The 18,059-nt window shown below is 40.5% G+C and overlaps 1 protein-coding gene across 1 annotated transcript in view; it reads right to left on the reverse strand.

Moving 5' to 3' along the window:
- Positions 1-18,059, reverse strand: part of EIPR1 (EARP complex and GARP complex interacting protein 1) — a 168,672-nt gene that overhangs the window by 123,189 nt on the left and 27,424 nt on the right. Inside the window, exon 3 of the mRNA XM_074991214.1 lies at positions 17,158-17,290. Within this exon, the coding sequence (XP_074847315.1) occupies positions 17,158-17,290 (133 nt within the window). The remainder of the gene's footprint in view (positions 1-17,157; positions 17,291-18,059) is intronic.

Below are 18,059 nucleotides of genomic sequence, written 5' to 3' on the forward strand. Positions count from 1 at the left end.
CCTTTTTGATTTTGAGATCATGCAAGATCTCCTGGCTAAGCCAAGGTGGTCTTTCATACTTTCTATCTTTCCAATGCAGTGGTATGTCCTTTTGAAAAACTGCCAGCTCTCTTCAGCTGTTTTTCCTCTTTGTCTTGCTTTCCATGGGACCTTGCCTACCAGCTCTATGGAGTTTACCAAAATCTCCCTTCCTGAAACCTACTGCCTCTGTTTTGCTGTTCTCCCTTTCACCGTTCCTCAATATCATGAATTCCATGATTTCATGGTCACTTTCTCCCAAGCTGCCTTCCGCTTTCAAATTCTTAACCAGTTCCTCTCTATTTATTAAAAACAAACCCCCCAGTAGCTTCTTCCACCTTCTGAACTTAAAACAAAACAAAAACAAAACAAAAACAAAAACAAAAAGAACTTTTTGTGCCTCGCTGCATTAGTTTCCCAACATACATCTGGATAGTTGAAGTCCTCCATCACCACCAACTCCTGTGCTCTGGAAGATTATTAGCTGTTTAGAAAAAGCCTCATCCAGCTCTTCTACCTAAGTAGGTGGTCTGTAGTAGACCCCTAGTATGACATTACCCTTGGGTTTTTTTTACCCCTTTTAACCTAACCCAGAGACTCAACGTTTTTTTCTTCTATGTCCACCTCTACCTCAGTCCAGGTGTGCACATTTGTAATATAAGGCAAAACCTCCTCCCTGTTGCCCCTGCCTATCCTTCTGAGTAAACTGTGCCCTTCTGTACCAATATTCCAATTGTGTGTATTACCCCACCAAGTGTCTGTGATACCATTTATGTCGTATTTGTGTTTATTTATTAGGACTTCAAGTTCTTCCTGCTTATTACCCATACTTCTTGCATTTGTACATAGGCATCTAAGATATTGATTTGCTTTTGCCTCCCAGTTCTGCCTATTCCCTCTTTTTCCTCTGCTATTACAACCCATGATCCCTCCTCTTTCCAATCCATCTCTCAGGTCTCCAGGTTTTCTACTTACCTGTGGGCTTTGGTCACCTGTCCCCACTGAACCTAGCTCAAAGCCCTCCTCACTAAGTTAGCTAGACTGGATCCAAATACGGTCTTCCCACTCCTTGAAAGGTGAACCCCCATCCCTGGTTAGTAGTCCTTCAGGGAACAGAATGCTGGGGAAGCCAAAGCGCTCGTGGTGGTACCATCCTTTCAGCCAGGCATTCATCTCCAGGGTGTACCTGTCCCTTTGACAGGTATATTGAAGACAGCATCATCTGTGCTCCAAACTCCTTCACCTATACCTCTAGAGCCCTGTAGTCATATTTCATCTGCTCAAGGTTACATCTTGCAGTATTATTTGTGCCCACATGGATGAGAAGCATGGGGTAGTAGTCAGAAGGCCAGATAAACCTCAACAATGCCTCCATAATGTCTCCATACAGGCTTTTGCCAGGCAGCATACATCCCAAGATGACATGTCAGGGCTATAAATGGGTGTCTCTGTCCCCCTCAGAAGAGAGTCTCTGACCACCACTACCTTACATTTCCTCTTTGGTAATGGTGGCAGCAGACCTCCCAGCCTTGAGTGGACAAAGCTTCTCTGCTTCTGCTGTAGGGGCAATTCCTCATATCCCATTTCCATAACGGCTTAATGGCTTCCCAGTACCATAGATGGTGGAAAGGTTGGGAGCAGGAGCAGAGAACTGCCTGCTGCCAGAAGTGACCAGCTGCCAGTGTCCCCACAAGCCATCTCCCACTCTACCACTGACGTGTCAGTAGTCTTTTGTAGTTGGACATTTTAGCTCCAGCTATCTCCACATGAATACTGCCCAGGAATTGCTCATGGATTCAGATACTCCTAAGCCTAGCCACCTCCTCCTGTAGCTTGTACACCTGTTTCCTGAGAAATTCCATTGGGTGGTCCCCCACATCCTAGATTTCAGGAAATAGGAACTGCCAGTTACAGTCCTTGCAATTGAACTCTGGTGATCGGAATACAGGGATTTTGAAGTTGGTGGGTTCCTTTCTAAAAGGACCCCCATCTGGATGAGCTGTGTGGGACTGAAACGTGGCAATTTCGAAGAGCCACGGCTGGCGGCATGCTAATGAGGCGCTGAATATGCACTCCTGGAGGAAAACAACTTTACTTTCTACCTGCCTTTAAATTTCACATTGGCAATGGCTATCATAGTAGATGTAATAAATCAGCTCACGCCAATGTGGGCATACATTGTCTTTGGAACTGTATTTGCCTCCTGTTTGTCCCTGCCCAATTTTTTTTCTTCCTTCCTCTCAGTGACCTTATGACTAAATTTCTAGCAGTAGGCATGGAAGTGTCAAATTCTGTGTATATTATGGCCCACATTTTTTAAACCAGCTTATACGAAATAATTTACCAGAAAACACAGGAACAGAAAATACAATGCATGTATTCAAATGACTGATTTAACATTTCTGAAGGAAAAATTGATTTTACTTTCCCCGACTTCACAATTTTAAGTTATGCAACTCACAGTACTATATTAAACATGTCATAAAAACATTTTTAAAAAGCGTGGTCTTCTCTGCTTCAGCTGGAGGATGCCTGGATCACAGAGCATATGCATTGTACTTTCCAATACTAATTGATAGGGAAACAGTGTTAAATCTTGAACAAATAAACCTTCCCCAGAGTTCTCATTAGTCACTGGAATTAAAGAGGGGTTAAGAAAAACTAAAGAATCTTAAACAGTTGGACCAAATATCCCTTTCTTGGACAGTGCTTAACATTCAATCTCTTAATTGTTGTGTAGTCAATTTAACTAGTTATCCAGTCATCATGTAGTCTTCATGACAGACGAGACTAGAAAAACCTAGTGTAAGAGAAGTCAGCAGGAAAAAAATTTTTGAAGGAAAGGAGAAAAACAGATTTGTTTGGTCTTTTTTATAAACCAAAAATAGCACATGTTCAACTGTTTTTGTTGCCCTATATCTGGACAAAAATTATTAAATCAATATTCCATTTAATAATTTTTGCCTCCCATTTTCCCCAAATAAACTGCAGCTCAGAGATTTCTCTCTCCATTTGATTTCTGAAACAAAGAAATTTCAGAAATCAAATGGAGAGAGAAATCTCTGAGCTGCAATTTATTTGCAAATTTGAGTCCATTAACCAAGGATTAAACAGAGAGTGGGAGTGGCTCACAGCTTACAAAGGCAGCTTCTCTGCCCTGGGTGTTAAGATCTCCACATTAGACTCTGACAATGGCTCATATGCCCCCATCTGATCTGACTTGTTTTTTCTTCTTTTGATACCTACTATTGATAATGGGCCATTTCCACCTTGCCAAATAGACCTTGTCAGCTCTGGCCCTCCCTTTTTCTGGGACCCCATTCTTTAAATATCCCTCTGAAACCACACCCCCACTTATGCATCTGATGAAGCAGGTCTTTGCCCACGAAAGCTTATGCTCCAAAGTATCTGTTAGTCTATAAGGTGCCACAAGACTTCTTGTTGTTCTCAAAGCTACAGACTAACACGGCTACCTCTCTGATAGAGAATTTTAGTTTCAGCTGAGGCCTGCTCTACCCTACAAACTTGGCTGACATAAGTCACCTTCCATTAACCCATTTGTGCAAGTGTCTACACTCAGATCTGTCCATTACTCACATGAGCTCCCCATTATGGAAATGCACTAAAACCAAATCCCTGAGCAGCAATGAGCCAAGGTGGACCTACTGATGTTGATACAGTGCAAGAGCAAATAAGTGCTTGCCCGCTGTTGACCCTAACAGTCCTCCAGCAGCTGTCTAATAATTCCCCATTGCCTACTGTTCTGGTAGCAGTTTTAAATTCCTCTGCCTAAGAGTCACACAGAGTGCTGTCGCTACCTGTTAAAAAAAAAAAACAGTACTTTTGAAATGTGTTTTGTTGATTGGAGCTCTAGAGAGGATGGTGAGAAACTGTTCTCAGTGGTGTCAGACAGCAGAACAAAGAGCAATGGTTTGAAGTTACAGAAGGAGAGGAGTAGGCTTGATATTAGGGAAAAACTACTTCACCAGGAGGGTGGTGAAGCAATGGAATGTGTTGCCTAGAGAGATGGTGAATTCTCCATCCCTAAAGATTTTCAAGTCCTGGCTTGACAAGGTCCTGGCTGGGATGACTTAGATTGGGTTGAACCTGCTTGAAGCAGGGGCTGGACAAGATGACCTCCTGAGGTCTCTTCCAGCCCTGTGATTCTATGATTGCCCACATTAGCGGCACACCTAGCAACTCTCCCTTCTGTTCAGCTAACTGAACGTCAGCTCCATGCACAAGATACTCTCTTGCCTAGATCTCCTGGGCCCATGGAGAGAAAAGCCTGCACAAGCACTGGTACAGAGAAGCAGTAAAAATTTAGACATCTCAGAAAAGATTGAAAAGGGGGCACAAGCAGAGGAGCATGAAAAGGTTTGGCAACAGTGCCACATGAAAGCAAAGGAACTGTGCTAGGCATAGCACAAGACCAGAAGGCCAGGCAATCAATCGGTTGCTGAACCATACACCTGCCATTTGTACAATGCACTGCCTGCAATACATGGCTGAGACCTGATCAGCAGCCCACAGACCACCATGGATATATTGGAGGAGACAGAGACCCCTTTCATTAAGAAGGCAGAAGGAGGAGAGCAGAGGCATGTCGAGCTGATGGATTGGAGGAAGTGGGGATTGCTCAGGAATGCTACAAGCTAGGATCTGTTCAAAACTTCACCAGAATCTAGTAAGTTCTGCCCTTTGAGCACAGATGAATGTAAGAAGGGCAATGAACCTTGTGTAAGGGTGTGCGTGCATTTTCATGTACAAAGATTAAACTTAACAAGATAGAGGCTGTTTATTTTGGCCTACTTCAAGCAGAGTCTACTCTACAAAAGGTGAATAACATAGTCCAAGACAATATGGTTAGATCTACTATCTCAGCATCTTCATTTTGGTATGTCAACAGAGAAAATATCCTATTGATTTGACTTGCGCTTCTTGCTCAATGGAGTACCAGAGTTGATGAGAGAGTGACTGACTCAATAAATTGAGCTCTGCTGGATTGATCGCTGCCCTGTAGCTCCAGCTGGCAGTGAAGACAAGCCCTTATGTTCCTAAATTACACTGACATAAGAACTGATGTGGACAGTGCTATGTTGGTAGGAGAGCTTCTCCTTACCACAGCTCACAGAGGGTCCTTTATTATGCTGACTGGAGAGTTCTCTCCCACCAGCACAGAATGTCTTTACCAGGCACGTTGCTGTAGCACAGCTGCTGCAGTGCTGTCTGTGTTGACATGGACATAAATATTGACTTTTCATTGTTTCACTCGGATAAAAAGGCATAGTGATACAATAGAAGTAGATCTGACACCTGCTTTTTATTCCCCAGTAGGATTAGGAGGCAGTAGAAAGAAAATGTGGAGCTGTCTCAATGTGCACAGGGATGTCCCTTACATCCTTTAAGGTGACTCCACTGAAACTCTCATGGACACATTCTGCAATCCTCTTCCTGAAGGTCTGCAGAGATGTCACCTTTATTTCTCTCTCTGCAGTAAGACACTTTCCCATGCCATTCCACCATGCGCTCAGCTGATAACAGATCAGTGGCATATGGGCCTGGGTTGCCATGAGATCTCAATAGCAGTCATGCTCTCTGAGCTTTTACTACCTTCGGGATTTAGATATTAGCTAAAATCAATACCACTTAGGGAAAATAATACCAATATTAACTGTTCTCCGTACTCATACCCATGGAATACGGACCAACTTTTTATTTTTTCATACAACCAAAACTCCTTTTTTCCTCTCATGTCTGGAAGGTCATACATACCATAGCTAGGACTGGAGACTGGTGCTGTTTAAAGAAGCTCCAAAGCTGAAGTATCAAGAGCACTGGTCTTGTAAACCCAGGGTTGTGAGCTCAATCTTTAAAGGGGCCTTTTAAGGGTCTTGGGCAAGTTAAATTTAAAAAAAAAAGTGGGTCAGAGATGGTGATAGGCCCTGCTGTGAGGGCAAGGGACTGGACTCAATGACTTCTTGAAGTCCCTTTCAGTTCTATGGTATGTATTGTTAGAACATTTAGGGTGCGTCCACACTAGCCAGCTACTTTGAAGTAGCTGTCACAACGTCGAAATAGCATGCTTCGCGTGTACACACGCCGTGTGATATTTCAACGTTGAAATCGACGTTAGGCGGTGAGACGTCGAAATCACTATTCCCATCTTAGGATGGGAATAGTGTCCTACTTCGACGTTCAACGTTCATTGTCAAAGTAGGACGTGCGTAGATGATCCGCATCCCACCACTTCGAAATGGGGGGGTCCTGCATGGCGGCCATCAGCTGAGGGGTTGAGAGACGCTCTGTCCAGCCCCCGCAGGGTTCTATGGTCACTGTGTGCAGCAGCCCTTAGCCCAGGGCTTCTGGCTGCTGCTGCTGCTGCTGCAGCTAGGGGTCCATGCTGCATGCACAGGGTCTGCAACCGGCTGTCAGCTCTGTGGATCTCGTGCCGTGCAGGGCAAGTGTGTCTGGGAGGGGCCCTTTAATGGAGTGGTTTAGGGCTTTACTGGCCCCTTATTTCAACGGGGAGCGCTTGTGCGTGTGGACACTCCACATTTCCTTACCGGGTGGCTCCTTTCAATGTCCCGTCGCCACTTCGATGTAGAATGTCGACGGCACCAGCCCTGGAGGACATGTAGATGATACGCGTTGAAGTAGCCTGTTTCGATGTCCTTACTTTGAAATAGGCGATTGCGACATAGTGTGCTAGTATAGACGTAGCCTTAATGGAAACAAGGGATGGGAGTTTTGAAACTTATCTTTCCCTTTCCATTGTAACTATAAATACAATTATAAATTTCCCTGTTTTTACAAGAAACTACTGTTGTTGCAGCCTAATGCGTGCCCTCTCTACACCTGTGGGACACCTGACACTAATGATGAAGAAGGAGGTCTAGAGCAGATGGATCCTGCAAGTCAATGCTTCAGTTGGACCACAATCAAAAATCACAACCCTGGGTTTACAAGGCCAGTGCCCATGCTCACTGGTTCTCTCTTTTTTACACCAAAAAGATTCAGCCACTTTGGAAAGTGAAGTCTCTGCTAGGTAATTTTTGATAAACAAATGAACTTTTCACCACTGATGAGTTTTTCCTAATGCTATCTGAAAACAGTTAAAGACACATAATGGCTAAATTATTAATCCAAAGCAGCACAGCAAGTCATTGGCAAAACTGGAAAGAGACACCTGATTTTTTGACTCCTTTCTGGTGCTGTATCCACAGGGCCACAGTGCCAATGTAAATGAGCTGTGCTATGAACTATAATGGCAGTTCATCTGTTCTTTCCCATAGCAGGAACCATTACTATTTTCTAAAATCAGTGCCTGCTTTTTGAGCATAACTCATTTTTATCCTTTATACGAACTCTCTCCAGGATAACACTTACTGTCTCAAATCTTCAAAATTGCCATGCAAATAGCCATTTCGAAGATTAGTAATGAGGCGCTGAAATGCATATTCAGCATCTCATTAGCATGCCACCGGCTGCAGCTCTTTGAAATTGCCGTGTTTTGCTGCCGCACAGCTCGTCCAGATGGGGGCCCTTTTTGAAAGGACCCTGGGAACTTCGAAATCCCTGCTGATAGGAATACAGGGATTTAGAAGTTCCCGGGGTCCTTTCGAAAAGGAGCCCCATTTGGACAAGCCGCGCAGCAGTGAAACAGGGCAATTTCGAAGCAGCCAGCGGCATGCTAATGAGACGCTGAATATGCATTCCAGCGCCGCATTAGTAATCTTCGAAATGCCATTTTGAAGATTTGTGCTAGTGTAGACACGGCCACTAATTTTATACATCATTACTCTGTGCAGTGTAACATGTACAACTGTAGACAATGCTCAATTACTTCTTTTTTTAATCTTACCCACAAAAGCTCATTACCTAATGAATAAATTTATTAGTCCTTAAGGTGCTACAGGGCTGCTTGCTTTTTGTCAAGCTACAGGCTAACATGGCTACCCCTCTGAGGCTACTTAACAGTATATTATACTTAGTGCTGGTGTCTCAGTGTCTGAGACAGTGAGCAATCAAGGATTTTTCAGTTACACTTCAAAAACAATGCCACAAAAAATGTCAATTAATACCTATATCAACTGTCCTATGAACCTAGGGATTGCCAAACTGCTTAAAACCTGTGGTTCACATAATTCAATGTCCTGCCTCTGGGACCAGCCAAAACACCTTTCTCCCAAGTAAGAAAACCACACACTAGGTAGATAGTATCTTTCACACCCCATGAAGGTCTCAGCCTAATCTCAAATGGACAAAAGCTTAAATTCTGAAACTTGCGTTTGCATCTGCCTTCCAATACTCATTATTATTAGTTATTATTTGTATCACTGTAGCGCCTAGCAACCCTAAGGCTAGATGCCATGCAAACACAGAACAAAGACTGCCTGCCCCAGAGACAATACCTTTGGATATTCTTGTTATCCATGCATGTATTTCCTTGTTATCAGTTCTGAATTAATCACCTCTCAGTTTTGTTGAATGTTCCTTTGTTCTTGTGTTATGAGAATACAAGTTTGTGATTTATCATCTCTCAACCTTTTCATGTCCTCTTTTCAACTAACTTTAAGGAAACTTGATGGCCCTCATGTGGTATCTCACAATTTTCCCCTCATAACACTCCTGTAATGTAAGAAACTTTTGTCCTCCTTCTACATATTGGGAATTGAGGCACAATTAATAAAACTTCCTCATCTGAACATTAAATAAGAAGTGGGAGGAGAGAAAGATGGCAGAGCAGCTTCTTTATGAATCAAAATGATCACAATCACAAATAAGCACAAGATTCACCTACACCACCTCTTCAATGAGCAATCCCTCCTCTCACAATTTAAAAGGTTTATTTATTCTATACTCTCAGTACCAAAGATCATCATACTGGTATTGCAATAAGCAGAAGCAGCAGCAAAGAATCCATCTGTTTTTAAAGGTGCCATTATCCTACCTCTCCACAAGACTTCCACTTTACTCACGCATCACTGGAATTAAGATTACATATTTATAGCTTCCAGTAACATTTAAATACAAGTGTATGATAGCCAGTGCTTTTTTTGTATTTAAAAAAAAAAAAAAAGAAGAACCACCACCAGTATTCAGCCATGTCCCCACCCCAATGCTTCAGCCAATCCCGTGGGTAGATCTGTTGAGGTGCCAGTACTCAGTACCAGCAAGTACTGGCACAAAAAAAGCACTGATGTTAGCTATTTTATGATCGGCAGGGATTTTCCTCAATCCTCAGCATGTTTTAACAGTCTCCACGTGGCTTTCCATTTCCCTGGGATGCACAGTGAATTATTATGTAATGCAAAGAGAATATATGGGTTGTATTTCATTTAGGTCTGGTACTTTGCCAGCTTTCATTGTTTTGGTATTCCTAACTTCTCTGCTGAAGCATAATCTACAGCCTTTTTTAGCATTTCACCTTAATCCACTGAAAAAATTATTCTCACTTAAGATGCAATGCTCATGAATACAAAAAAAAGTTTCTTTCAGGCACCTAATAATACCCAAATGCTTTCCTTTGGTGGGTGTACTGAAAGGCAATGGCAGGAAGTCCACTGGCTTCTTATGTATTTGAACACTAATTTATTTTCATTACTGGATCTATTGCCACAACATTTCTCTCATTCATTTATACATTTATTTTGTGGCTGCTCTCTTAATCCTGACCTTGTTCCATCTGCAGTCTTCCCTGACATATAAAGAATATATTTCCACTAAGATGCTCTTCTTTTGCTTATTGCTTTCTCCCCTTTTTATTCATAATTTAACAATGTCATTCCTGCGAAGTTTTACTTTAGCAAATGTGACTATTTAACTGACTGGAGCTAGCTAGGATAGCATGGGCAATGGGGTGTAAACTTCCCAGTATTGTTCTGCTACTGATCTTCAATTAACCAGAGCTTTTTTTCTCTTTCATTACAGGACCACTCTCTGGAATATACTATAACCTGTGCCAGGCTGGAAGTGATATTTTTGTGATACGGACAAATATCCGTGGGGGGGTGGGGGTGGAGTTATAAAACCAGACAAAAATTTCAATTTTAACCCAAACAAGATGAATGTAGGTTTTCAGAGATGGATTGTTTGTCATTTAGCTTAGTGGGCTACAATCACTCCTTATTACCCTTTTTATTACTAAGTGTCACACAAAAGATAGAAAATTGTGCTAACTTTCCTTTCATTTCCCTCTATTTCACCCCCTTGTGCACAAGCCATCGAAAGCCATCTGATTTGTTGTTGTTGTTTTGGGAAGCACACAGTCTGCAGTCTTCTTAAATTTACCATTCTATGTTTAGTGTCAAATATATCAAGCCTAATAAACTGTTAGCTTGTATCTCTAATTCTTATCTACTTTTGTTTTTTCAATCATAGCCTATGTTCTGCTTAAAATGAAGTCTAATATGACTTCTTTTGCGATTAATTCACATACCTGTATGAAGTAGAGGGGAGCAAACCTGATGCATCTTTTGTGATTACATTCCAAGATTGTCTACTAGTGCAGAAATTCATCCTAAGTAATTTAACTCTTCTCTTTACCACTACCCTAGTCTTACTTTCCTTCCCTTCTTGTAGATTCAATCAGCTTTTTTAATACAAATTTCTGTGTACTTGGCTTCATCCACAGCTTCAGGTAATCCCTGCCTGCCACATGAATTAAAGGGTCATCACTTGCTAAGCGCAACTCATCTACACACCTTTTTATGTCATACACATGCATAAAACCCTCATCTACATTAGTTGCCAGGCTCAGGTTTGGAGAAGGACATCATCTCTCTATCCTTTGTTCTGCATATGCCCACTGCTGGCTCCCAGGTAGTGAGAAGGAAAAAGTAAATGTATTGGAATGCAAAGACAAGGAACAATAAGAACAGGCTTAAAGTATCAGAGATTTAAAAAAAAGTATGAGGCAGTCTTTAACACAAGGGTACACTCCCCTCAGAACCTGGAATGGAACACAGAATTCCCAAGCCTCACCATTCCTCAGCTGTCAGGAGATAGCCATGAGACTCACCCACTAACAAAATGTGTTTTTCAGTGAGTGGTAAAGAGAACAGTTAAATTACCCAGGATGAATTTCTGCACTAGTAAATAATCACGGAATGTACTCGCAACAAGATGCATCAAAATGTGTGCCCCAATTAAAAGGATGGCAAGCAACTGCCACTATAAATTACTTTTGTCTGAATAAAAGGAATTCTGTACTGCAGATCTAGAGGTCCCAACTCTGATGTTAAATCAAGCAGATAACAATAGTTTCACATTATGTAACTTGTATTTTCACCTTCTTAAATTACATACAAAATCATTAAAAGAGCACTAAGGTTGCAGAGTCAGGTGTTCAAAAGGTAGGGAGCAGCAGAATGACAAATAGGTAAGCAAAAATTAATTTGTCTATATGACCTTGATTTGGCTTTCTTGTGGATATAAATTGCAACAGACTTTTTAATTACATGTCCGGATATGTTTCTACCATACCACTGCCTTATTCAATGCCAGAATGGACAGTGCTCAAATGAAGCAGGGTTGTGTAGTGTATTAAATTGCTGTAGGATCCCTGCCTCATTTCGTGTAGAACTTGGAAGGCATGTACTAAATGAGGCACTGGATTGCAGGAGGACAATGGAGGTTCTCATTGTTAAGACAGTTGAAGATTTTATCACTGCCTCTAGTATAAAGCTTCTATGAAATGCTAGTCAAGTCTCTTACAAATAAAAAAAAAAAATCAAACTTTTCACATGTGGCCACTAATTCCGTTTTCACTATCTGGGTGCCCAGTTTTAGATACCTAGAGTCTGACTACCAGATATTCTGAGTAGTCCCGCTAATTCAACTGGAGTCAGTGGGTGCTGTGCTCTGAATAAAGTGCTATGCATGCTAAGTACTGTAACAAATCAGCCCACAGCTTCTCAAATTTAATGCCCAAAATCAGGGAGCACTTTTAATCTTAATGTGTATTTTCCCTCATTTCCCAGCTGTAAAATGGAATTACCTTCCCATCTCACAAGGATGTTGTGCAACTAAATACAATCATTTTAGTGAAGTACTCAGAAGTTACAAAGATGAATGCTATATATAAGATCTGTATGTACTCAGAGCAGTGTCACATGATTTGTAGTGAAACAGACCTAGAGCCATATATTGAACAATATGGACAAAATTAAAGATTTAATAGCTTCTCATTCAGTGAATGCTGCATATTTCGTGCACTGAAAGGGGCAAGGATCCCGTGGAAAATATATGCTCATGTCATTCAAGACTTACAATGCCTCTGCACAAAGGGGAAGAATTAAGGTTGAATAAGCATCCTTAATTCTGGCATTTCTTAGCATCTGACAACCATACTGTTCTTTTCAGAATGTTTGGTTTTTGTACATAACATGTATTCTGCTTTTATGTAAAGCCTAGAGTGCCATTACTACATTAGTAAAGCAAGGAACATAATAAATATTGAACATATCCTTGAGATTATTTTATTCACCATTTCACTATTATATCCCAGCTTGTGAATATACACAGACCAGTGATATGAATGATGAGTGATTTTCAAATGCATTTTGCAAAGCTGATTTCAACAGAAGTTGAAGCAGGAGAAGAGTTAATGGTTTTCTAAACAAAGATTTTGGTCAATTTAGATGTTAAAATCCCAAGAGGAAAAGTTGGATTTATTTCACGATCAACTGTTTGTAATGAGTTCAGTCATGCTCTATTTCCCCCCCAGTTGTAAGGATCCATGAAAACAGTTTCAAAAATCTAAAAGATAAGTAAGTTTTACATGACCTGGGTTACATAAAATCTTCTGTGGCACAAGAAATCTCATGCTAGGGGTATGGGAAGGGAAATGTTATTATGTAATTCTACTTTTCTGAAGAAACGGTCTCACTCCTAACAGACAGGTTGAATTCTAAACTCTAAACATTTTTATTATTTCTAAGGAGATCAGAAGCTAAAAAAGACTGTGGAAAGGTCAACTTTCTCTTCAACTTTCACCTGCCAGTACCATCAGCTTTGGAATCTCAAGTGAGGGCAGGTCTACATAACAGGAGAAAGTCAACCTAAGACACACAACTCTAGCTACAAGAAGAGCATTGCTGGAGGTGATGTACGTTAGGTCGACTTCCCCTGACGTCCCCATAGCAGGAGGTCGACAGGAAAAACTATCCCGTCAACTTCTCTTACTCCTCACAGCTGCAGAGATGACCTGAACATTCGATTAAGCACATCCCTACTAGATGTGCTAAATCAAACCCTGGAAGACCAATTCTGGAGCTTCAATCTTCCTGTAAATATAGCCATGCTCTTAGTTTCTTATAAGCAGAAAAAGATAGGCTCTCCAAGCAAAACAAACCCAGCTCCAAAAATAGTATTGTGTGTGGTGGGGATGGGGTGTCAGTGCCCTAAAATGATAAAGACAAATACTAGCTCAAACAGGCTCCTCTCCAGATTCTGAGGGAAGTAGGTGAGTGATTGACATTTCTGCAAGATGTTAATATCTTCAAAGAAGCAGGAGTAGATGTAAATGTGTTTCCTTTTCTAAAGACACCATCTGTGCAGGATTTTCATGCCTTAGTTATGTCTAGATTAGAAAATCAGATTGTATTTAAAACCCTGTTAGCCAGCACATTCTAAAACAGGTCCTTGTGCCTAAAATAGACATGGTGAGATATGTTTAAAACATTGGCTTGTTGTAGTTAATCTTTAGTCAGCTTTAATGATGACCTTGCTCAACTACCACAGTTTAAAGCAATCCATTTTCAAGTATAGATGTGGTCTTGGAAAGCAGAAAGGCTCAAGCTATCATGTACTAACTCTTGCATCCTTTCTGTTCATGAAACCAAAAATCATTAGACATTGCTGGAGATCAGTGTCTTGCTGGTACATCTGAGCCAACAGCAGCCTGAGAGTTGAAAGCTCAGCAAGATGAAAAAAAATTAAATAAGAATAGAACCTAATGCAGGGATGAACAAAAGATTAGTTAAAGGAGAGTGGAGCTGAAATGGGATCGAAAGATAGTAGAAAACATAAAGAGGTAAACCACCAATGGCAAAGAAGGATATGACCAAAAGATTTCAAGGGAAGAGGTTAATGTCAGTGGTTGCAAATGACCAGGGGGATGGCTCACTCGTCAACCCTCTGCCATCTTTAGGAACAGAAACACATTTTACTCAAGAGTGGGAGCGGTCTCTACCTAGCTCACTTTAGAGAGTTTACACCCAGGAGTGAGAAATATGCACAGATAGTATTCTTTAGAGAAGACAAAAAATAGTTTCTTATCTATCAATGAGATAGAAAATTAACGCTGTATAGAGAATGGATGTCGTAGAAGTGTAATCTCTGTAGAAATTTGACCCAAAACATTAACACACACACAAGGCACTGAGTCATGACTAATTCTTTCCTGAGACTCACTTGTCTTTGGATGCAGTGATCTATGGCTTTTTACAGCCAGTGATCCTGAAATGACCTCCAGATACTGGGACAAAAAATTATTTCCAAGTATACAAGAAAATAGTGGCCCTGAACAGCTTCCTTTACAATCCGTCTTTAACTATGAAAAACAAAATAAGAAAGGTACACAGCAATGAAAACCTTATAAATCTATATACTAATAAAGAGCAGGCAAGAGAAATACACCGAAAAAATAAATGTATATGAAACCAGCAGGTTCCGATTCATACATCCCAGAGTATTTAGAATGGACTACTTAAACCATTCATAATTTTTTAAGGGACAAGATAACAGCAGTCTAGAATAAATAATAATACACCAATGTGGTCTGCATTTGCAAAGAAATAAAGGATGCATACTCCTGATAAATGAAAGTTGGACACCTAAAATATTAGCAAGCTTAAGGCAGGAGGCAGTATGAATGGAACAGTTCCTTTAAGGGAGAAAAAAAATAAAATGAGAGAGCAGCAGCTTATAAAAACATCAGGTAAACTTTTTCTAAAAAATTAAGTTATAGGAATAGTAAGAGAAAGAAACAAAATGAACATATATATTTAAATTTTACTTGAGTATTTAATACAGGGGTGGGGGAAGGTCCCCGCCAGCCATGGGGGAAAGAAAGAGGAAAGGCCCCTGCCAACCAGGGTGAGGAGGGAGAGAAGGGAGGGGGCCCTTCCCCACTTGAGCACTTACCGCCCAGACCCCACTCAGGCAGTAGACAGTGGGGGGAAGGCAGGAATCCTTCCCTGTGTCGGGTGGTTGCAGCAGGACTCAGCAGCCACTTGTTAAGGTAAGGGGAGTCCCTTGTGGAGTGGGTGTTAGAGGGGAGTCCTGTGGAAAAGTGGGAGGGGAGCTCCTGTACCCAGACCCTATGCCCTAGCCCGCTCCTTCTGCTCAGACCCCACATCTGCAACCCTCCTGCCCAGACACCCCCAAACCGCAGCCCACTTCCCGCAGCCTACTCCCACGTGCAGAGCCCTGCTTCAGAGCGTAGGAGAGCCCACATCATCAACTAGCCCAGGCTAGCCTAAGTTTCTATCTCTGCTTCTCAGTTGGAGGCTACATCAGTGAAGCCTGTTGTTGTTGCTGTTTTTTGCTTCTCAGTTCCGGGTGGCCACGACTGATTTTTCTGTGGGTCAGTGGCCTGCGACCCAAAAAAGGCTCACTACTCTCGGTTTAATGTTTAATAACCTGAATACATATATTCCTGCCAAACAGAAAACTGTGGACAGAACACAGGGCTCAGTTATTATTGAAAACTCCAAGTCATCTAGGACTAGAGGATTTTCTTGTCCTTAATTATGTGTATGGGTGAGCCCATAGAACCAAAATTAGATAATTTTTTCATGCCTTTTTGCAAAAGCCTTGTTTCATAGGCACAGAACATATCCTTTTGTATTATTCTCCCACTCACACAACTTGATAGGTAGGAATGGAGAATAGCAAATTTTAGTAAGGATGAAGGTATACAGTGCAATCCAAAAGCAAGTCTGCAACAATCCCATTATTTCAGAATCGAGTTTTACCTGAATACAAGATCCTTAAGTCTGATATGAATATCCAAGATAAGTACAGGTTGAACCTCTCTAATCCAGCAATAAAGAGTTGATGTATTTTCTGCCTTGCATTTAGTATATGGCTCCTAAACCTAAACAAGGCTTCAGTGTTGCTTGTGGAGGAGCTGTCTGATCCAGACAATTCAAAAGGAGAAAATGTTACTACTACAGTTGTAGTGCAGGGAAGGAAGAGGCAGGAGTGAATGTTAGAGAAAGGCTGTGACTTTTTAAAAGCCTGTCAGAGCAGCTGATAAGAATCATTATCATGAGCTATACGAGACTCGCTGTAGGAAACCACTCTTTTTGACCATTACACATATGAATTGATACATGTGAGCCACTTCTTCCATTTTAGACCTTGATCGCAGAATGATGTAACTTTTTGTACTAAATACATGTTTTTCTTACCTAGTTCTTACCATGCTTTGAACTACAATAAAGCAGACAACCCATGCATTACAAATAATCTTTTAGTACCATGGCTATCCATGCTGTTTCAAAAAATAAAACATAACGGAAACATCTCAGAGCAATGAATTCCATTAAATAGAATGGAAATGTTAGTGTTCTCTGTTGATTTGATGCCATTACACTAACTATATAACATCTGAATAACTAAGGGCAAAAAATAAATGCAAGTTTAGGCAGGCCGAGGAGTCTTAAGATTTTATAGTGGAGATACTTTAGGAAAAAGCTATACAACAGTCTGTATGAATGAGTATTATATGTGTAATTTAAAAATACTATATAGTAAAATGTTTCTGCGGTTTCTACAAAAGATTAGCAGTGTCAATACATGATTTTTAAACCATCTTTTAAACTGCCACTTTGAAAAAGATAATAAACATCAACTTTAAAAGTACTGAACCTTATAAAAATAAAGATATAAAGGTTACTGAACTAGAGTTGCCTTAATTAGACAAGGAACTTACATTTATTTTTAATCTTTTACATTTATTTTTTAATCTTGCTTCAATAATGTGTATTTGAGAAAGCCTTTGAGAAAAGTGTGTATAATAGAAGAAATCCCATTTTAAGCTACTTGTGTATTGCCAGATGTGCAGCTCTTTTACATCCCCAGAAACATTTAAACATATGGTCAAATAAGTTGTTAAAATGTACTTACTTTTATTGTAGCAGGTTGCTAGCACACCTTTATCTGCAGGACTGGCACTAATGTGCCAAATTTCACCCACTTGATGGACAAGAACATTTTTGTTTATGATGTTATTTTCATCATCAAAATCTATTATATGAATCTACAAATAAAATAAAAAGATAACATTAGGGATCAACTGTTTTCTATGGGTCTTAATTTTACAAGATGACAGCAAAGAACCATCTGAAGTGAGTTTTACATCTGATACCCATTCTAATTGTTATCCTAACAACATAACCCTAACTATGCAGAATATTTTCTCATAAAAAAATTACCTATTGTGAACACATCCCTGTTTATTTTCCTGTGCACTGCAGCTACAAAATATAATGGCATTTTCTTTTTGATAGTTAACAGAAAACATGCTGCCAGAGCCCTAAACTTGCAGCTCAGCACTTAGCTAGCAATGAACGGAAGTGAAAGCATACAAACACTCCATCTAAATATTCAAAATAATTGTGTATCCAGCTCAACAGAAATGAATCTCCCTTAAATTGATAGAAGGAGGGATTTTTAGTAGATTTAGTAAGAAAATTGGTGTCCTACCAGAAGTTTCTCAGTGCTCTCTCTTTACCTACTGTGTGTGTATATATCTGCACTTATCAAAGACACATCTGGAAGTCAGTCACTATTTAAAAACATTGACAGGAAAAAAAATTCAACCTTTCAACTTATAACAGTCAACTTCATCTCTAGGCAATTGTTTATAAGATTTAACGAGTGGTTTCGGGTGTTATAGCTCTCCTGCTTGCCAATTTTTCTCATGTATTTTTATAAACATTTTCCTCCCATTTTTAACATTTCCCTCCATTCATGGGTAAGTTTGACACCTTTTACTGGGGCTTAACAGAGAGCTTAATTATCTTATG

Source organism: Carettochelys insculpta, chromosome 3 (assembly GCF_033958435.1).
Source record: "Carettochelys insculpta isolate YL-2023 chromosome 3, ASM3395843v1, whole genome shotgun sequence".
Lineage (NCBI taxonomy): Eukaryota > Metazoa > Chordata > Testudines > Carettochelyidae > Carettochelys > Carettochelys insculpta.